General features: G+C 41.7%; 1 protein-coding gene across 2 annotated transcripts in view; it reads right to left on the bottom strand.

Moving 5' to 3' along the window:
• MAPK10 (mitogen-activated protein kinase 10) overlaps positions 1-22,798 on the bottom strand; it is a 255,191-nt gene that overhangs the window by 19,722 nt on the left and 212,671 nt on the right. For both annotated transcript variants that reach the window (XM_088445014.1, XM_088445015.1), the window contains exons 11-13: positions 21,764-21,826; positions 11,944-12,007; positions 11,548-11,625 (exon numbers count right to left, since the gene is read on the bottom strand). In XM_088445014.1, the coding sequence (XP_088301140.1) occupies positions 11,548-11,625; positions 11,944-12,007; positions 21,764-21,826 (205 nt within the window). The remainder of the gene's footprint in view (positions 1-11,547; positions 11,626-11,943; positions 12,008-21,763; positions 21,827-22,798) is intronic.

Consider the following 22,798-nt stretch of genomic DNA (forward strand, 5'->3'; position numbering starts at 1 on the left):
CTTCTGTCAAGTATTCGTCAGAAACTCTGGCTGTCATATACCTAATTTTCATCTTCTAGTACATCTGCATTTTTAAATACGGATGATGAATAAACTACTAATGCTACTAAATAAACCATACTGCGTGAGTTAAAGGGAGTGTGGGGACATTGACCTATCCCAAAACGGTTTTGCAACTTTCACCCCTCTCGCACAGATAGTTTGCTGTCACACAGTGTTCGAAAAAGTTGTGTTTTTCCCGTGCGTCGTAAACATGATTAGTTTAAAAATAGAGTTTGCTAACTTGTTAACTTAAAAATTTTCGTTAAATTAAACAAAACGGGCACCGAATCTGTCCGTATGCTAACCGAGGCTTACGGGGCAGATTGTATGTCACGTGCATATGTGTTTGAGTGGCACAAAAGATGTAGTGAAAGTCGTGAGGTTGTTGAAGATGATGAACATACCAGAAGGCCTTGCAAATTGAGTAAATTGTTTGAATTGACTCAGCATCCGAATGACTGTGGATGCTAATTTATGCTAATTTATACACAAACTTGTACACAAACTTGTACTCAAACCTACGTATTGTCCGTCAGGACTTTGGACGCTAATTTGTACACAAACTTATACACTATCTTGTACTCAAACTTACGTACTGTCTTATCAGGACTTTGGACGCCAATTTGCACACTAACGTGTACATTATCTCATACTCTAATCTAGGTACTATTTATCAGAACATTGTACCTTGTTCAGTGCTCAAGCCACAACATCAGCTCTCAAAGACAAATCTATTGTCAAACTCATCAGCACAGGCTCCAAGCCGCACCATCGGCTCTCAAAGCCAATTCAAGTATTTTCCACTCCTCAGCCCGGGCTCCAAGCCACAACAACGGCTCTCAAAGCCAAATCAATTATTAAACTCTTCAGTGCGGGCCTCAAGCCGTTTTTTCAACTCTTATAACCATACCACATTTACTACCAACAGAATCTTGAACCAGCTTCTTGCCGCATTGATAGAGTACCACCTCCTGTTCTGGATCTATACTCCTATCTACTAGCCACGATTTAGTCTCCATTCCTACTGTTGCTCTCACCATTGTATCTTTGCTCCTCCATATGAATTGCTACTACCTCAAGCTGTAAGTCCAGACGGCCATCTAAGTACCGGTGAACGTATCCCAGTTCTAAGGGAACAACGGGCAGTTGTTATTGGCAGAAGATCTCGCTAGCCTGTTTCTAGACTTTTCACTTGGAGTAGGCATTGGATATCATAACAAATACAAATTGCTTTAAAATTTACTTATCATTTTATAGTCAAAACTCTGGAGAATACCTAAGTATGACAGGAAAGGCTCTGCCTCACCTCAAGTCACATTTGTACCGCAGCTCGTGCTGCTTTGGCCCAATGCTGGAAACAACTGCTCCCTTCTACTATACTTATAGTATTTCATAAAGTTCAGTTCCAGTGCCAGGGGTGTATCTATAATGGGTGCAGGGTGTGTGGGGAACACGGGCCCCTGGGTGCCCCGCACCGCACACCCTGCACCCATAATAATACTTTCCTCTCCGATGTCCCACGTCGGTGCGGGTGTCCGGCGCTGTAAAACGACTGGAAAATGGCCCGGCGGCCATTTTCCAGTCGTTTGCGCATGCGCAGTACAGGGAAAATTGCCGCCACGGCCATTTTCCCGGTGACCTGCGCATACTCTACAGACTCTGGGCACACTCTAACTCCGGCACTGGCCGCACACAGCTCAGTGCGCTGCCGGGCGGAGAGAAGGGGGCCCGTGTCGGAGACTGCACGCGGGCCCCCTCCTCTCCAGAAACGCCCCTGTCCAGTGCCCTATTTCACCTCTGCTTCCTCTCAGATAATGAAATGGATGGCTTGGCATGAATATGTAAGTGATGGGGAGGGTGCTAATCTTCTTAACAAACCGTCTATGTCAGACACTTTACAGTTTAGTCTGAATGAACCTGGCTCTTCTAATTGAGTACACCTCCACATGTGTTCTATATGATTTATGTTTTTTGGGGGGTAATCATTTGCTTAATATCATCAGCCTATTTTCTACTGTAGTACACTGTGTGTATTGTTTTTTTTTTTAAATGTTTGTATCCCCCATATATGTACCCCTTTCCCCCTCTCCGTTTTTTTTCTTTCTGTTTCCCTTTTTTTAAAATATTTCAACAAACATTATTTATGTAAAAAAAATATATATATATTTTCGGGTCAGTTTACTTTGAGCAAATAATAAAACATATTTCATATCTGTTCCCAGGGGTGTATTAAGAGAGGAGGGGGTCCATGTTCACTCACCGTCCAGGCACTCACCGTCCAGGGCCCCTTCCTCTTCCCCGGCTGCTGTCAGCGAAATGACAGCAGCAGTAGTCTTCGGGCTCTAGGGTGGGCCTGGAGTTTACTACGCATGCTGTGCCATTTTCCCGGTGATTTGCTACTGCGCATGCGCAAAACGCCTGGAAAATGGCCACGGTGGCCATTTTCCAGGCGTTTTCAGCAGCACTACTCCATTGGTCATTGGAGAGGAAAGAGTGAAAAAAAAAGTATGGGTGCAGGGTGTGCGGGTCCCCCCTGGACCCAGTGCCCCATGTACACTGCACACCCTACACCCATTATAAATACGCCTGTCTGTTCTTGGTTTTTTTTAGCAAACTTTTTGGTACATATGGTTGCACATCTGCCATGCAGCATGAATAAACTTCAAAACAGTTTATTAGATTACTACGGGAGTTATTGACAATACTTACGCTACTGATTTGAAATTCTAATGATACACCGTTCTTCATCAAGTGTCCATTTGGATTGTCAATACCATGAGTACTGTCCTCTCTGTAAACTCATTATCAAAAAACGTTCTGAAATTCAGAACAATATAAAAGTAAACTATAACTGCTGCTTGATGATACTATGACACACAGACATCAGTCATTGTGTGTTCCTTCCCAGGACCATTACTAGGGGTGTGTGAGTGGTCCTTCACACAGAGTGCAAGGCACTGTGGGCAGCAGCATCTTTGCCCCATGGCACCTGCCTATGGCCTGCATGGTAACTGGAACAACACCATGCAGCCACTAACGCTACTGCATGCCATCTGCAGCATCATTTTGACCCTGCAGGCCCTTACTGGAGTCAGTGGTGGTGTCAGCAGCCGTGTCTCCTAGCCGGCGGCCATGTCAGTGAGGCCGGCCAGGGCATAGTGCCTGTTTGTCACATAACAGTTTCTTCCTACAATCATTGTTAGGAGCAGTGCTAAACACTTTTCTGAGATGAGCAATACTGGGAAGAGTGAAGGTAAACTTTGCTTTTAAACCTTTTTTTCTAATAACAACACAGACTTAAGAAAAAACAAGGACAAGGGCATACACCAATACCACTGGACCTTCCATTGTTGCAAAATTAACAGATGAATTCACACTCAACCAATCAGAATTGGTTAGGTAGTTCTGGCAATGATCATTATCATCACTGTGTATTTGCAACTGCACTCAGGTTCCCACAAATGATGCAGCTTGGGCGAGCGCTCTGTATACTGTATGCATTCCTGTGCTGGTCTGCCCCTGTTCACACTTATACAAACACAATCTTACAATATTCCACCTCTTTTGGGCCTGCGCAGAATGAGTTTTGCATATTTTAAACTACACAAGTTTAGCACAGTGGGCCTGATTCATTAGCGTATTTTCGCAGCAGAACTGCGTGCGGAAGTGCAGCTGTGATTGCAATAGCGATCCGTAATGAATCAGGCCCTGTATCCACTCTCAGATATATACCCAATATTTCTGGGATGATTTTGTGCAGAGTAAATAAACCCATTGCACACAAGAGCAATAAAACATAAAGGGTGGGCAGAGTACTTGTAACCCAAACACCTTATTTTTACATTACACAAAAAAAATAAGGTTAATAATATAATATAAATGTGAGGTGAACACAATTTCTTTTAAGGAATAGTATGATCCCATAATTAATTAGTACGTGATAAGAGAGGATAACAATACAGTAACTTCTTACTGGTAAGACATTTTTTATGGAAAGTCATACTCTGGGTCTAATTCAGATGGGGACGCAGTATCGATGTTGGACACAAGTGGCCGTTGTTTTTAGACTATGCATGCGTCCGAGTTATGGTCTCGATCAGGGGCGTCTTAAGAGAGGAGGGGGCCCATGTGCATTCCCTGTCCGAGGCAATTTAGATAATATGGGTGCAAGGTGCATTATAGATACATCCCTGGTCTCGATGGTTCCTGCTGGGGGACGGACCGAATTTGCACGCAGAGAGGAGGAATTTCATTGGGTGTCTCTGGGTGGTAAAAGGGAGGTGGCTGGCGAGACATGGGCGTTTCATGGGCGTGTCACAATGACTGACTTTTTATGCAGTCGCAATGATTCCAGCGGCCATGTTCAGACAGACATTCTGCGCCTCCATACGGCTGATGCAATGTTCGATGGTGGAAATTTTTACACAAAGCGGCGTAGCGCTGCAGCCAGTGGTGTCTCTGTATAAATTCTATTGGCCGAGGTAGTAAAACGTTTCAGTCGTGGCAGCATTATTTAGCGCCCACCTCTGAATCAGGCCCTCTGTGTCTGCACTCCTGAGAGATTTACTTTATCCAATCTACTTTTACTATAGAGGTCGGGCAAGTTCCACCTCAGGATATTACTATTACAAATCACAGGTGATCTCATCAGGATACACCCATTAAGTCAGACTGCAGCAATACTGTCAGTCTAGTAGTTCTCTACTGCTCTCTGAAAGAATACACCTGAATATTCTCTATGAATCTCCCTATACCTGCAACACCAGAAAGCAGGAGGTATAGCAGTCTCCTAGTACTATTCCACACACATATATATATATATATATATATATATATATATATAGCAGTGTGGGATGGCAGCGGCACTCCAGAATAATCTGATTATCCCATCCCACACTGCTATCTTCATTACTGCAGAGGGCGCCCATATTTCTATATGCCTGAAGGAAGAGTGCCGAGCCTATGCTGTACATATATATATATATATATATATATATATATATAAATATATATATATACTGTATATAAGGGAAAAAAAGTACAGCAATCGCCTACAGTGCATATCAAATCATTTATAAAGAATTAAGGATTACATTCTCCTTTTTATATTGCCTAAAGTCACACCGAGGGTTAGGTTTGATATTTAGCTGGAGGATGATATTTTAGCTTACTGTATAAGTATAAATTTCACATGAATCAAGTTTAACTGCAATTACTTCTGGTCTCTGGTGAGTAAAATTGCTTCATCACTTTTTTCAGTTCAGATAAAGCTAATGTAATTCTCTGAACAAAATTAAAATATTAAATATATGATAATAAAGCATTTAACTACTTACTGACTGGAGAGTTTGTGACCCTTCTTAAGCAAAATTATAGTTTTCGCTGGGACAAATATAATGCTTGTTTGGTAGCAAGGTGGAACAAATATATTGTAATCTTTATATATTGGAAAACAAAAACTGAATATCATGATTATACCAGTAATATAGTTAACCCCTCACACAGGTGTCACTGTAACATCACTGGTTTTCCATGAAACCACAATGCAGATGAAGTGCATTTCACAGTGAAACGATTTTGGACCAAATCAAAAGGTAGCCATACTCCTGCCTTTTACTAAAAACATTCCATACAAAAAAAAGCACACACTTTCTTGTGACCCTAACACTGGCTACAAATGGTTCACTTCACTAGTCACCGACCAACTGGTTCCACATTGGTCGTCTTGTCCACAGGAATCAGCAAGCTTATATAACCCTGAGCTCTACCTTGCTCTTCTAACAGTTTTCCTATTCCCTACATAAGGCTGATGAGACCAGGCGTTCTGGTTGTTTTGCCTAGAAACACATTCACTCCCACCCTGTGTCCTGCAGGCAGAGAGGAACAAAATCTGCTGTGGTAAGTCCTTTACTGTGTTACTATATAAAGGGCACATAGCTGCCCAAAACGTTTCTCTATTAAATATGCTGTGTACCTAAATAAATACTTTTGGTGTTAGGAATCCGATTCTGGAGTGCCGTTGTCTTCTTGTAAGTTACATTATTAATGCGTCCTGGCACCCTGCTTTTCTATGTGTTTTGGAGTGCCCATCTCCTGTCTATAACTTTAAACTGACACAATTTTTTACATTTTGGCTGTCTACGCCACCACAATAGATCTGAAATTAAACTATAGAGATGCAATTGAAGTGCAGACTTTCAGCTTTAACTCAAAAATATTGTATGAAACATTTAGGAATTGAAATCATTTTTATACACAGTCCCCTATTTTCAGGGGCTCAAATGTAATTGGACAAATGAACATAATTGTCATGGTTCTGCCCAGATATAACTATGAGATATTACCATTTTCAAAACTTTGTGCTTATTATCTGTATTCTATTGACCTGTGTGGTTTTGTGTGTGTAATTGTGTGCAATGTGTCATATTGCCTTGTAAATATATCAAAATGGTAATTGGGTGTGCCAATGTCTTGTAAGTGACCAAGGTTCTATGCTGCAGAGGTGCCTACCATATATGTAGAATTATGTTTATGGTCTCTGCTCTCTTTGAAACCAGCACAGGCCTGGAAAGGCCAGATAATGATCTAGAGCCAGTTGTAAAAGATTCGATGAATAAAGCTGGGTACACACTAGGTCGATGGGTCGGCCCTTTGGCCGACCTATCAGATGATTGGTAAGTATATACACACTTACCAATCATCTGCCTGATGTGCCGGGCTTGACAGCTCAAAAGGACGGGCATTTAAATCGCCCGCCCAGTTGAGCTGTCAATCACTGCAGGGACCCTGCAGCATGTGTAAGGGCGATCGGCGGGTCGCCCGCACACACCAGCAGATGACTGGTATATCTTTCAGTAATTACGGCCATCTGCTGTGAATGATGCTGTTCACAGACATATCTGCTGTACACACCCGGCGATGCACTAAAGATATATCTATCAGTGTGTACCCAGTTTAGTGCTTTTGTCAGGAAATCCCACTGCATTTGATGACCCCTGAAGTCAGACTGAGCTGGATTGTAAATCCCAAAACCAGAACTTTGCATCTCCCTATGACACAGCTTGTCAGGAAATAGATAAAGCCTTTCTCAGAAGTTTTGAAATTGGGCATGGAAATATCCCCTGGTCCATTTGCCCACTTCTAAGAATCCTGTCACTAAAACACCCCATTTAGAAATCTGACAAAGAGATGCGTATGATTCACAGAGACACTAATTAACATCTTTACTGGAAAGATGAGGGCTAAGAGCAGCTCTGCACAGGGATAAATGCCAGGGAGACCAGTAAGAGAATGTCCATTCATGAGAAGAGTCTGATCCAGACTGGGATGCTCCAGAACCTAGTCCAACATCAACTTCTCTCACGGCAGTTTCACCACCTTGCAAGTTAGCAACGTTTTCTTCCATTTATATTTCTTGAAATATATTTGCATATTAATCTGTGTGTAACTATTTTTGTAACCCTTAAGCATTGGAGTAATTGTGCTCAAATTACAGTAAACCTGCATTTAATTTTAGGCTGGTCTTTGTGTTTCTTAAAAAACCTATTCGCCTGTGAGGGGCCAAGGTACATGTTACCTTTTTGTGTAAATATTAACAATAGTGTGTAGGTAGAATTGAAAGGCTACCTGGTGGAGGGACAGATCCACAAATTACCCTTAATGGTGGCAGCGTAGTTGTGTTATTAACTGTGAGTGCTGACGTGACTATAACTACTGACATTGGTTCCCATATGTATCTGGGAACCGGCTGATTGTGACAAATTGGTGGCAAGCGGTGGGATCATAATTTTTTTATTATAAGAACTTAAGTGAATTAGTGGTGTGATTCTTGAGAAAATGTCAGCATCCTAATTTACCAGAGACCACACTCAATGCTATATATATTTTAAAGAAGACGCTCAATTGTAAACAGTTTCTCCCCTTCCCTTATTGTTTTTCTTTCCTATTTTATTTGGCAAAAGTGAGATCCAAGATAGCAGCAGTATATAATGTTTTGCCAGTGACTCCAATTTCACTCGCCCACTCCTAGAGCATTTTCCTGTACTGGAAAAAGATGGACACCTAGATACATTTCGCAGGGGGTGCGAAATGGTTTACAGACAAAAAACTCTGGCCTCCAAGTAAGTGGGCTACCTCCTGGACTGAGGGGTAAACCATTGGAGGCATTTGCAGACCTGAGGCATACAGAAAGAAATTCAGGATTTAAAACACAGTTCCTCTAATATGTATTCTGGACTACTGGCTCAGTTGTAAACCATTTTTCATTAGTGGGTGGAGGGGTTGAAAGTCACGGACTAAAACACCTAGGAGCAATTTCTCTCGCTATACCCATCCAATGTCAAGGAGTGGGTCTTAAATCGTGACCCTAAATTGTCACAGAGGCTGACCGCCTAGCGGACAAGTACGCCTTCACCAGAGCTCTTACTACAAGGAAATTATTTGGGACAAATGTGCCTGGAAAGAGAGGCAACCTGGAGGATCATCCCCATTTTCCCCTAAAACTACACCAGCTGTTTCTGCACTGTTTGGCATGGTGGGGGGTACCTGTTTTGGGCAATACCCACAATTGTTATGATTGCAAGTTTGCAATGAAGTGGGACATGTCAGCATCAGCTGTCACCAAAAGAAGAAATCAACTGTGGATGCCCCTGCAGGAAAACCTTCCCCAGCGGTCCTGTGCGTGGGAAGACCACAAAAGTGCCGCAGAGACAATCTGCAACCAGTCATGGTCAGTGGTCAGGTAATGGTGGGTCTACATGACAATGGGGAAGACGATATACTTGTAAATTCCGCCTTAGTGAAACCAGAGAACATTATTCAAGGAAAGACAATTTCTGTACAAGGGGTGGGGGGATTACATTCAACAGTACTAATCACAAGAATATTTTTAGATTGAGGATCCGGAAAGAGGTTACGGGACGTTGAGGTGCTGAACAATCTGCCTTCTAATTTGCTAGGGAACTGATTTGGGGAGGATGAGGTCTGATATATATCCCTAACTGTGATCACTGTGATGAATCCATCAGGTCAACTAACCCGTTCCTTCCCATGTGTACTCCCTAGTACTCTGAGGCAGCTGTGCTAATCACTGTACTACAGTGCTTCTTCTGTATACACTTGATGGCTCTTCAGTTGTGCCTTAGATATGCCATGATGCAAAACTCACGTCAATACTGTTTCTATTACATGTCACACAAATACTGCCAATCTTGTCTCATTGAAATTAATTCCCAACACCAGGAGGTAAATTTATTTTTAAAAGTTGTGTGTTTGGTTGATTTAGCTGCTTCATTTAAATTGGCAATAAGATTAAGTACAAAACATTCCTAGCTTTGTATTTAATATTGTTGCCCCTTTACATCCAGTTGTCAAAACTGAAAGGACAAACAAGGAGTTGCAGTGAAATCAAATGCAACATGTGATGTCACATACTGAAATGGGCATGTGAGGAAAGTTGGTGGGCAGAGGGTCATGGGAAGAAAAGCTGGTGGGCAGAGGAAAATGTGAGGAAAATGCTGTCCGACAGAGGGCAGGGGATACAGACGTGATGACATACACCTATCTTCAAATAATGCTAAATAGTCTGTTTAGTGCCATACAGATTTTGCGACTTAGCCGCGCCAAAACACTAATACTAAGTACCTAGTACACTATAAGTGAACTAAGATGCATAATAAAGAAAAAGAAGAAAAATTTAGGAAAAAGTGCACAGCTCTGGAATCATGTCAAGTACTGTACATCGCGCCAGGTGTATGAGGACACATCTGTATATATGGAAAAAGCTGGTAGGTCGGAAATCATGTGAGGGAAAATCTGATAGATTTTCAAGTTTTCATTATTTTTTCCAATTATTAAAAAAGAACATTTTATATAGGCATTTACTCAAACAAATTCTATAGAAATCCTGTGTTTGACACTGGGCAGCAGTGTAGCCTTGATATAATTCTGCATCAGATATCGGTGCATTTGGTCTGCAGGCTTGTCAGGGAGGAGAAGGAAAGCGTTACTATCTTATGTTACAAAAGTTAAGAATGTGGTTCTGGTTAACAGATCTTGGGGGAGGAGAGGTGGCAGCCTGATGTTTTGCCTGGAGGGCAAAGAAATCTTGAACCGGCCAAGTATGTGTAGGAGATAGAGAGGAGTGGGACACAGAAGTGCCTTCTCCAAAACACTATACCCTTAAAAACCCTTACTGTGTTTAGGCACCCACCTGTAGCCTACCCTGGGTTGTGTAAACATTATCTCCTCAGCATTCAATAGCACATGAAATTGAACCCAGAGAGGCAACCCCACAAATATTTCCCTATATGAGCAAGACAATGTGTTGGTTCCTGTGTGACAGCATTGACTATGCAGGGTTTTTTCTGTTCCTTCAGGTCACTGCATGAAAACTCAGCATAACCATACCATCCAACTGTGCCAATTTAGACATAACAATCCGGATAACAGAGGACAGCACCACGTTTCAGGACTCTTGTCCCAACTCGGAGACAATTGGGAGATATGTCCCAATGCCTGGGGAGGCAGAGCACTTTTGAAGCAGGAGGTGACCATGGCCCAACCTGCCATGAGCATGCCTTTCCAGCATGATCATGCTCATTTTTTGAAAAGTTGGTATCCAGTTCCATACACATTACAACAATGCCCATGCGTAATAATAGCAAAACTCCAGCACTGCTAAACATTATTTCAGCTATGGCTTTGGAGCGCCACATATTAAACTCGTACTCAGTGGCATTACTACAGAAGTGCAGAGGGTGCGGGCCGCTCCAGGTACACACCATCGGAGGGGGTGACACCAAAATAGCAAAGTGATCACACTGTGCCCAGAGAGGCTGAGGGCTGCTTAATGATAGCGTGGGTGTGACACTCAGTCACGCCGCCAAATGTCATACAACCAAGGTGTGGCTTCACTGTTATAAGGTCATTCCCTCTTTCGCGAGTAGAAAAGCATGTGGAGTATTCACACTGGTTGCTCAGACAAGTTTGGTTTTAGTATGCCACACATAAAACACACATAAAAAAGGCACATGAAGAGGCGTCTCTATATTAGGCCATTGTTATATATACATGTGACTGGCTTGTAAAATATATTCTTTATATAAATTTGGGTCTTTTGGGGTGTTTGTGATCTTGGGAATTTGCAGTTGTTGTCTTCTTGAAAAGCTGGTCCTGTAACCCTGTTCAATATTCATTTATCCCTTTACTGATTGTTTGAACAGCTCCATAGGACACAGTAATGTAATGTACTAATGTACACTGACCAAGCCACATTAATCTGTTTCTGCAGATTACTTGAAGGCTTAAATTACTGGAATGTGGAAATAGTCTTTGACTAGATATAGCTTCTGTATGATGCTGTCATGCTGTATTATTGCATTGTGCTTATGTCCTAACTGTGCAAACATTAATTCTTTAGAATTAATTTATCATTAGAATAACAATGTAAAGTTGGCGTAAGCACTGGACAATTGATGTGATCATACTGCTATTTACAAAGAGTACCTGAAGGGGACGGCTGTCCTTTTACTACGCCATTTTTAGTTTTTTCTTCAAAGTTCATAACTTCCTTATAGATGAGCTCTGCAAAACATGAAAATGAAGTTATTAGCATGCATTAGACAATTTCCCTAATTTTTTTTCTAAAGGTAAATACCTTCTTTTACAAAATAAAAGGTATTTACACCTTCAGGCAATTTTTATGTGCTGATTTCTACATGCAGAGTATTGTTGCAGCACAAAAAATAGGAATATTGCTGGAGCATAAGTAACTGAGGTATTGCTGAAGCACAAATACTAGGTGTTTGTGTGTGTGTGTGTGAGTGTGTGTGTAATTAGTATTTAAGTAATTTTAACCTAATAAAAGAAGAATACACTGGGTATTTTGTAATATTACGGTACCTTTCCATTCTTCAATCGTATGTTCCCTTTCATCCAACTGTTTGTCATAAATCTGAGGTGGAGGCTATACAATGCACAACAAATAAAGAAAATGTAAATTATCTGTATACAATTATGTAGCATAAACATTTTGGAAAATATTAAAATAAATTAGTATATACCATATTTCTAGCTTTTCATAGGCATTTCTGCTGGAATCTACACAAGTATTGTAAAACATGGTACAACTATTAACTATTTAACAGAAGTAGGAAATAGAAATGACTAATAATTAAATAAAAGACTAATAAATGTGCTCTCTGGTATGACTTGAGCCTGGGAGGGTACAGGCCTATCAAGTTATGCCAGATGCTCAGTTTATGCGATATTGGCATTTTGCATGATTTCATCACATCATATAGGGTGTTTTTTTTAAACCTTGGCTTGTTTTCTGGATGCAACAGGAGCTCCTTTCTGATAAAGTTGTGTCTGTACACAGTTAGGAAAGCTCACTAAGAACATGGCTAAATTTGTCTTGCATTACAAATAATCTGAAGGTTTAACATTCACTACTGTACTTTCCAATCAGTTCTGTAAGTATTGTATACAGTAAATCAGTGTGCGGCATGCCGACAGTCTAAATACCGGTGGCGGAATCCCGAAAGCACCAGGACCCGGCTCCAGTATCCCGACCAACGACATCCCGAAGGTAAGTATCGGGGGTTAGATTTAGGCACTAGAAGGAGGGTTAGGGTTAAGCACTAATGGGGGAGGGTTAGGTTTAGGGTGCCGGGAGGGAGAGGTTAGGTTTAGGCATTAGGGGGAGAAGTTAGGGTTAGGCACCGGGGAGGGAGGGTTAGGGTAGGAGTTAGGGTTAGTGGCAGTATACTTACCTACCGCTGTCGGGGTTTTCACTATTGGAGTGCTGCTGTGTGTATTCTGACCAGAGGCATCCCGACCGCCAGGAACAGATACCCAACCCGTATAATTCACTTACATGTGTACCATGACCCTCATAATACTGCACACTGAATACAAAGACCAGCTAATCCATGGAATGGTAATCTACAGTAGCAGGCACCTAACCACTACATATGCATTCACGCTAATTCAAAATTATTTCCTACAAAGGGACAACAAAATCACATTGGGGCTTATTTTGAGTAGGTAGCAAAGCAAACAAGCAAGTAAGTTTGTATCTACTAACTAACTATGGCCCTCATTCAGAGCCGTACGCTCTGAGCAGAGCGCACGCTCTGAATGAGGGCCGGCCTCCATGAAAATGGAGCATCCTTCTGGACGCTCGTATAGCTGTGGGTCACCACCCACAGGCTATACGAGCGTGCATTTTGATGGCCGCGATGGTCGTGACCATCGCGACCATCGAAATTGCGAGCCGGAGCCTGCGGTTGAGGTTTTCAACCGCAAGCTCCGGAGTGATTTTGGCTCTATCAGAGCCAAAATCACTCCCACTGACATCACTAGTGATGTCAGTGGGCCGGCTTTTGACGGGAGGCGTTCCCGTGGGAACGCCCCCGTCAGGGAGGCACGCCCCCGGCACGCCTACCAAAGGGGGCGTGCTGTCAATCAACATTGACAGCACGCCCCCTTTGATCGGACACAACAAGTGAAGGACTTTCCTTCGCTCGTCGCGTCTGGCGCTTGCGCACGACGGAGCTCCCTCTGGACTGAGGTCCAGAACATCGACCCACTTGCGAGCGGACAGCCGCTCACGAGTGGGTCTGAATCAGGCCCTATGTTCAACTGTAAGGGGTGCAAATACATTTATTTATTTATTGTGCATGTGGGGTAAGTACTGGCTGCTGTTGCATGTAGTCCACACATGCTGGGCATCTTTATATTTACACTTCAATAAAGACGCAGACACACCACCCAAATCTAATCTGTCTGCACATGTTACATCTGCCTCACCTGCAGTGCAGCATGGTTGTATCCAGACCCAAAGTTACTGGCCCTGTTTTTGCTCCCAACTCAGAATCAGACCCATTTTAAATATATATATACAGTCAGGTCCATAAATATTGGGACATTGACAGAATTTTCATGTTTTGGCCTCTATTCACCACCACAATGATTTTGAAACAAGATGTGATTTAACTGCAGACTTTCAGATTTAATATGAGGGTAATTACATTCAAATCAGGTGAACAGTGTAGGAATTACAACAGTTTCAATATGTGCCTCCCACTTTTTAAGGGGCCAAAAGTAAGGACAAACTAAACAATCCTAAATCTGACTTTCACTTTTTAGTACTTTGTTGCAAATCCTTTGCAGGCAATTACAGCCTGAAGTCTGGAACGCATAGACATCACCAGACGCTGGGTTTCATCCCTGGTGATGCTCTTCCAGGCCTCTACTGCAAATGCCTTCAGTTCCTGCTTGTTCTTGGGACATTTTCCCTTCAGTTTTGTCTTCATCAAGTGAAATGCATGCTCAATCGGATTCAGGTCAGGGGATTGACTTGGCCATTGCATAACATTCCACCTTCTAGCCTTAAAAATCTCTTTGGTTGCTTTTGCAGTATGCTTCAGGTCATTGTCCATCTGCACTGTGAAGCGCCGTCTAATGAGTTCTGAAGCATTTGACTGAATATGAGCATATAATATTGCCCAAAACACTTCAGAATTCATTCTGCTGCTTTTGTCAGCAGTCACATCATCAATAAATACAAGGGAACCAGTTCCATTGGCAGCCATACATGCCCACGCCATGACACTACCACCACCATGCTTCACTGATGAGGTGGTATGTTTAGGATCATGAGCAGTTCCTTTCCTTCTCTTCTCTTCTTCCCATCACTCTGGTACAAGTTGATCTTTGTCTCATCTGTCCATAGGAAGTTGTTCCAGAACTGTAATGGCTTTTTTAGATGTTGTTTGGCAAACTCTAATCTGGTCTTCTTGTTTTTGTGGCTCACCAATTGTTTACATCTTGTGGTGAACCTTCTATATTCACTCTTGTGAAGTCTTCTCTTGATTGTTGACTTTGACACATATACATCTACTCCTGGAGAGTGTTCCTGATTTGGCCAACTGTTGTGAAGGGGTTTTTCTTCACCAGGGAAATAACTCTTTTGTCATCCACCACAGTTGTTTTCCGTGGTCTTCCGGGTCTTTTGGTGTTGCAGAGCTCTCCGGTGCGTTCTTTCTTTCCAAACAGTTGATTTGGCCACACCTAATTTTTTTGCTATCTCTCTGATGGGTTTGTTTTGATTTTTCAGTGGGAAGCACATATTGAAACTGTTGTAATTCCTACACCGTTCACCCGATTTGGATGTAATTACCCTCAAATTAAATCTGAAAGTCTGCAGTTACAGCACATCTTGTTTGTTCCATTTCAAAACCATTGTGGTGGTTAATAGAGGCCAAAATCTGAAAATTCTATCAATGTCCCAATATTTATGGACCTGACTGTATATATATATATATATATATATATATATATATATTGTGCATAGATGTCTGTATATATATATTTATATATATATATATATATATATATACAGGTGTGTCAGTAAAATCTAGTGGATATATGGCATGACAAGTGTGTCTACTATACAGTATATGCAATTGCAAAGCATAGGGCTCCATTTACAAACAAATTTGTCCTGCAATGTTATTTAGCGTTACCAGTAATGTAAACAGTCCTGTCAGTGTTTGTTTCTTCTCTCCAACCGGCGCTGCCGAAAGGAAATTGTATTATTTATTTTACTGTAATGGGTGCATGTGCCATGGTAGGCTGTATTTCCCCTTCGCGCTAGGGACCTGGAAGTGACGTGAGTGAGGGCAGAAGTGCAGTTCCTGCCCATGACAGCCAGCTACACAAGTACTTTGTCCCCACTTACACAAGTTTGTTGTCCCCTCGCGGGCTCGCTGCGGTCGCCACATGGTTATATTCCCCCTCTATGCCCACTTGGATAGCAGGGAATGACGCTGGACACTGGCTGATGACGTCAGGGTTCTCTCGGTGAAGGGGATTTAAACATTACCCATGTTGCCATGTGTTAGCATTCCCGGCACATGCGCAGTGAGACCTCGGATCCCTGTCCGGCAGCAGCAACCTCCCTTCTCAGCCGCGCTGGGCTGGAGACTGCAGCTGCCTCACAGTGAAGGAGAGATAATCAGCTGCGTGCTGGGGTCCTGCAGGCGGAAGGGTTACGGCTAGTGCGGGAGGGATGGCCGGCAGCTGCTGCAGGAGGGAGGAAGGGGCCTGCGGGAGGAAAGGAGGAAGGGGGGCTGTTGGCTGCTCTGGGAGGGAGGGAGGGAGGGGGGAGGCGCCAGCTGCTAAGACCTGGATTCTGGCTGACGGGACCATAGCGCTTTTAAGCGCAGTTTAACAGAATGAGGTTGTAGATTTTCAAAATAACTAAATGAACGGTAATGAACAAATACCGCTCGTTGATAAATAGAGGCAGCCTACTGATTTAAATGCACAAACGAAAACAAAACGCTGCATTACAGAGGCACTAACAGGCTCTAATAAATAACAGCATAAATAGTTTTTACTCACAACAAGTTTAAAAACCTCAAACTCGATAGTAAATGGAGCCCTATAAAAGATCATTGTGGGAAAAAAGGAATGCTCTCTTATTGGGTAATTACATTATTACAGTAATCCCTATGTCATATATACATTTACATTAAATGCAAACTGTTTTATAGACCCATATTGTGCAGTTTTGAATGAAGAGCAACAACTCCAATATAAGTTGTCTTTATACTGAATGAACTATTACAAAATGATAAACTACATTGGTGTTTTATGATTATTAAACTATTACAACAGTTAAAATCATAATATTGATAAATTTAAAGTGTCCCAGTTGCCTATTCACAATAAATACAGCTATTTTAGGAGCTACCATTGTGTACGCTACACTAATATGATGAGAATGCAGTCCATCGTTTCATTAGAAGCTAATGATACTACTACAGTACTTCATGTCTAGTGATTGATAGGTTGAAGTCCCAGGGATATTGGTTTAGCTCATAGAATGCTACCTCCACTGTGTGTCAGTTATGGGTGAGCTGAAGTAATGTTGACTGCCTGAGGGGCAAGCTGTTTCATTTCTTTGCCATTTCCATATTCATTCCATTATGGATGTTTAGTTAACTCTAAACTGTACATGAAGGGGTAAATTTACTAAAATGACAGTTTTTTAGAAGTCAGTTTTAGAAGAGATGTTGCCCATAGCAACCAATCAGATTCTAGCTAACATTTAACTAGCACCTTCTATAAGATAATAGCTAGAATCTGATTGGTTGCTATAGGCAACATCTCTTTTAAAACTCACTTCTAAAAACTCTCACTTTAGTAAATTTACCCCTAAATGTAATCTATATTTAAAAAACAAAACTTTATACATCTATGCATACAGAAATATGAATATGATCTCAGGACAATTCAAAATTATGAAGATTTATGAAGTATATTTTATAAAGCATCGGGATAATAGAAATAATGTATACCTTATAGAAATTAGATGAAACCACACAAAGGACTGTTGGTCATATAAGGTACAGTAAGCTGATGCCAAGCATTCTTTTTGATGACACTACTAAGTACTAATTCAATACAGTTGACAATAAAATGTTATAATATATATATATATATATATATATATATATATACTGTATACACACTATTGTAAACCAGGCCTGGCCAACCTGTGGCTCTCCAGCTGTTGTGAAACTTCAAGTCCCAGCATGCCCTGCTACAGTTTTGCTATTAGGGAATGCTAACACTGTTGCAAGGCATGCTGGGACTTGTAGTTTCACAACAGCTGGAGAGCCACAGATTGGCCAGGCCTGTTGTAAACAATAAACGTTTCAGGCAGGTGTGGAAAAAATGCTGCAAAGTAAGAATGCTTTCAAAAATAGAAGTGTTAGTAGTTTATTTTTATCAATTAACAAAATGCAAAGTGAATGAGCAACACACTTTGCCTTCAAAACAGCATCAATTCTTCTAGGTACACTTTCACAAAGTCAGGGAAGTACCACAGCCATGTGGCTCACAGCCAATCAGCGGCCACTCTAGAGTAAGTGGCTGCTGAATGGCTGTGAGCCACGTGGCTGTTAATTGACAGCCAGGTGCCTCACAGCCAATCAGTGGCCGCTTACTCTACAGCATCCTCTGATTGGCTGGCGGCCCGGCAAATGACGAAACACACAAGGTCTCCGTCATTTACTGGGGAAGTGAAATATGTGGAAACACATAGATCTCTTCAGTGTCCATGGTCCGGGATAAAGCGGTTTGTTATTTTTGTAAGGCTGGGTCGGGAGAATAGGACCGACCTGCGCCAAGAGGTAGGTGAGTATTTTTTTAGGGATAGCCGTGAATTCCTACTGGAGAAGGAGACAGGTCACCAGGGACAAGGTAAGTATGTATGTGTGTGTTTTGTATGTAATAAAATTATACTTTCTACGGTGTGTGTGTACTGTCATTATTTTACTATTTTTTTTACAGTGGTTGTGCCAGTGCCGGATACCTGCTGGCACTTGTAGTTCCACAAGTGCCAAAGGGCACCTGTAGTCCCACTGTAAAAAACAATAGTACACATCTATTATTAACAATATAACTCCTGCACCCACTGGCCAGGGTTGCAGGGAAAAGCCCAGGCATCAGCCCAGGCCTGGGGTACTAAGGGGAGGGGGGAATCCCTTTATTGGGGTGCCCCCCAGGATCCCCAGCCTGGGCTTACTAGTTTGGGGTATTAATGCTTTGGCCAAGGTGAAAGGAACCCCTGGCGGTGGCATTACACTACGGCTAGTTTGAGCCCAGTGCTGGTTTTAAATATACGGGGAACCCCATGCCATATTTTCCCTGTATTTTTAAATCCAGGACCAGCTCACAGAGTCCAGTGCTGGTTCATAAAGTACGGGGGACCCCTATACATTTTGTCCCCCTGTAATTTTAGAACCTGGACTGACTCAAGAGCCCGGGGCTGGTTATGATTTTGTGGGGGAACCTCACATTATTTTCTTTCTATTTTTTAATATATTTTATATACACAAAATACGCACATGCATCTTGCACATATCTCACTGATATGTGCAGGCTGCATGTTCGGGTGTGTTTCGCTGCGGTCAAACATAGGGAACTCAGAGAGAAACACAATCACATACACCTTTGAAAAACACGATTCAGCAAAACACGATTCTTGGTAAATTTGAGTGTTTCAGCTGTCAAAATTCTCCTGTGTTCCAGTGATGCTGTGAGTGTTTCAACTTGGGACAAACTTGATTCTTAGTAAACTTACCCCTAAGTCTCTCTGTTACTATTAACTAGATCCCTTAATAAATCAGGGTTTGCAAACCAGGGGTAAGTTTAAAAGTTCCCCTGGAACAAGGGTACACTTTCCATCACCAGAAAACAATATTATTAATTCAATCAACATAGCATATAAACATTTTTACGCTTTCTCTAATAATATTGAGATAAATCTAAATGTCTCCATATTGTAAATGAAGACTACATGTACAATGCTGGAATGACAAAACTCTTGTCACTAAATTACTTTAGGTCAGGAAGATATTTCTTCTCGACATGAGTAATTTGTATGTGTCATCAAAGTCCCATCCATATGGGGAACTAATGAGGGGAATATAGACACGCAATGTAATGTGTAATGTAATACTCCCTAACACATGCATTGTTACTCCTTATGTTCTATAGTTTATTATGCTACAAGGACAGCCTAAGATAGTAGTCTATGGGCCATATTCAATTGCCAGCGAAAAGTCCTGGACTTTTCGCATTACGGAGTTTTCGCTGTCATCGCTAGTTTTGCCTCCGGAAAAGTATCGCGCTCATCACTATGATTCGCCCTATTCAATTGCAAAAGACGCGAGAACGCATCCTGGCGAAACTGAAATCGACGAAAAGTCCTGTCAGGTTTGGGGAAATCACCCTGACACCCTGCAAAAGATGCACTGACATGGGGGATCACTATGGATACCCCCGAATAGCCCTGCTGAAGGTATTTGTTGTGCTTAAATGCTCTCAATTGGTGCTATTTAGCGTCTTTGCACAAGTGGTGAAGAATAGCATTTAGCTGTTTTTTTGGGGCCAAAATGAGTAGTCCCAGCAATTTTGGGGTACATGAAAATGGGTTCAAGCATGGTTTAAAATCGCTAAGGTGCGTTTTTAAAAACCGTAAAAAACGCACCTTCAGCCAAGACCTGCAATAAAAAAAAAGCATGGGCATACTTGGGGGACCCCCTGGACCAGATTTCGCTAGTTTTTAAGTGTTTCCCCAACTTTGTTTTTTTTCGCCCCTAAAACGAAAGTACTTTTTTGGGTGTTCTAAAGTATCTTTTAAACTTCTTTTGACGCAGTTTACCTTTGGGTGACTGTCCCAAGACTGCAGGTGTGTTCCCGCAATTTTGCACCCCAAACCCCCAATTCTGCACTTTTTTCTGCCTTCTTTCAGAGGCAAAACTTTCCCGCTGATTACAAGGCGCAGTCTTTGGAATTGAATACGGGGAAAAGTTCTTGCCTGGTTTTTCGCCGGCAATTGAATACGGCCCTATGATGCATATAAGGCAATTTGCTTACTAGATGCAAACTGCAGAAGTGCAGTAAGGTATTGCAACTGATTGACAATTAGGTTTAGGTCACTGAACATTTGCAGTTTTACAGCTATAGTAGTACAGTACAGTAAGTCATCCCCACAGAGTACATGGATTTCATATAGATGGAAAATACCTAAACAAATTGTTATTGTAAAGTGATTGTCATATCTGCTAAAATTATAAAGTAATGTAAGAGAATGGTTTAATATTATTTTCAGATATTCTAACTAAATTGAATCCTGAGACACTGCATGTACTATAATTTGTGAAGATATTTTAAATGAAAAAGTACTGTGCTTAAAAGAGTTGTAGAATACCCTTGAGTTAAGCCGACAGCGGTAGACCAGAAGTTTAAAAGAAGAGAGTTAAGAGGAAGAAATGGCAAATTCTTACTGGTTGCTACAGTTAGAGATGACAGTAAGTGATTGGTTTGGAAGGCTGACAGCCAATCATATGCTGTTCTATTTGTTCTCCTCCTTTCAAATTTATCTTTGCTGAATAATGTCAAAATAATTCATTATAAAAATCACCCAAATCAAGGGAGACACAAGCTACACTGCCATATATGTGTTACATATTACAACATGTAGAAATGTTGCCTTTCATGTGTATCATGGCCACTTCCAATATATATGAAATTGTGCAATCCCTTTATTGTTTAGTGCTATGTTTTGTTATTCTGACCTATTAGTCTTATGAATGTTAGCTTGTACTAGTAATAATACAATATAAAAAGAACATTTTGCATGTTCTTAAGGTGTCCACACACATACCGATGTGATCTCATATACACGATGTGTACGATTTCCCCCTGAACTCTCCCCGGGAGCTCCCTGGCAGTCCTGCACACGATTTGGTCTGAAGATGCTGCCAATTGGACACACGATCTATCATGCCTCCTAACTACTCCAGTGCATCCTGACTTGAGATTGTCAGATCTGCCTTACTGCACGGCAGATCTGAAGATGCAATATGCGACCTGCGGGGACGCGCATCGCATCGTGATCGTGAGTGGGGACTCACGATTTCTTCACGATTTGGCCATATTTTACACGATCAGTCGTTCCAATGCGTCGGAATCGTCCAGATCGGGTAAAATATCGCTATGTGTGTGGGCACCTTTACTCTTTTATTCTGAAAAGGACTTTCAGGTTACATTGTATACGTCTGTCTTAGCTGTACTAAAGTTACAGCCTGACTCTGGCTCAACAATGTACAATTTCAATTTTACAAATGTAGAATATAACCTTTTCATTATTCTGTGTTTTGACTGGCTGTCCATTCCATCTCTCCCTCACAGGTTCCTGAGGCTGAAAATAGAGGAGAATGGGCATGGCAAGTGAATGAAACCATATAATGTGCATAATAAAACATTTCTCACAGGTCTATAAAAATATTTTCTTTTCAGATTGTATAATGTTGGGTCAGTATTCAAAATCTACATTTACTGATAGCTAGAGTGAACTTATTTAAGGTTTAGTATTAAAGGTGGCAAGACATATACGAGGTCTGTCTAAAAAGTTCGGTGAATGGTCTGATATATATGTATGCAACTCTTGCAACAAGGTTGCTCATGCGCGCTGACATGCATGGACATGTCTGGACCTGCCCCCAGTCGTGGTTTGCCAGAGGCCGCCACCGCACTGTCATTGCATTCATTTCAAGAGAGTGTCCCGAGCAGTGTGCGTCGAACAGCAATGGAGCAACATTAAGTTCTGCTTCAAATTGGGTAAATCGGTGACGGAGACGTGCGTAATGTTGGTGAAAGTGTACGGACGGGCAGGATGCTGTGAGTAGAAAATGTGTTTTTACGATTGGTTTGCACGCTTTCACAGTGGCAAGGAATCGGTGGAAGACGAGCTGTTCGACGCACACTGCTCAGGACACTCTGTTGAATGAATGCAATGGCAGTGTGGTGGTGGCCTCGGGCAAACCCTGACTGGGGGCAGGTCCAGATATGTCCATGCATGTCAGTGCGCATGAGTGACCTTGTTGCAAGTGTTGCATACAGATACAGTATATCAGACCATTCACCGGATTTTTTAGACAGACCTCGTATTGCACACCTCTTAACTTTATGTTTGATTGTGCATGTACACAGGCAACACTGTAAAGTAGATTAATATAGTATATGAGTACTCCGTATGAATGTTTGTTGTGTAGTTGAATGTATAACAGGAACTTTAATAACAAAATACACCTTAATATAGTTTTTTGATTACTTTATTTAGTTTGTAATACTTATTTTATTAGTTGGAATTATAAACTGTAAGAATATATGG

Source organism: Taudactylus pleione, unplaced genomic scaffold, assembly GCF_031769625.1.
Source record: "Taudactylus pleione unplaced genomic scaffold, aTauple2 ptg000376l, whole genome shotgun sequence".
Classification (NCBI taxonomy): domain Eukaryota; kingdom Metazoa; phylum Chordata; class Amphibia; order Anura; family Myobatrachidae; genus Taudactylus; species Taudactylus pleione.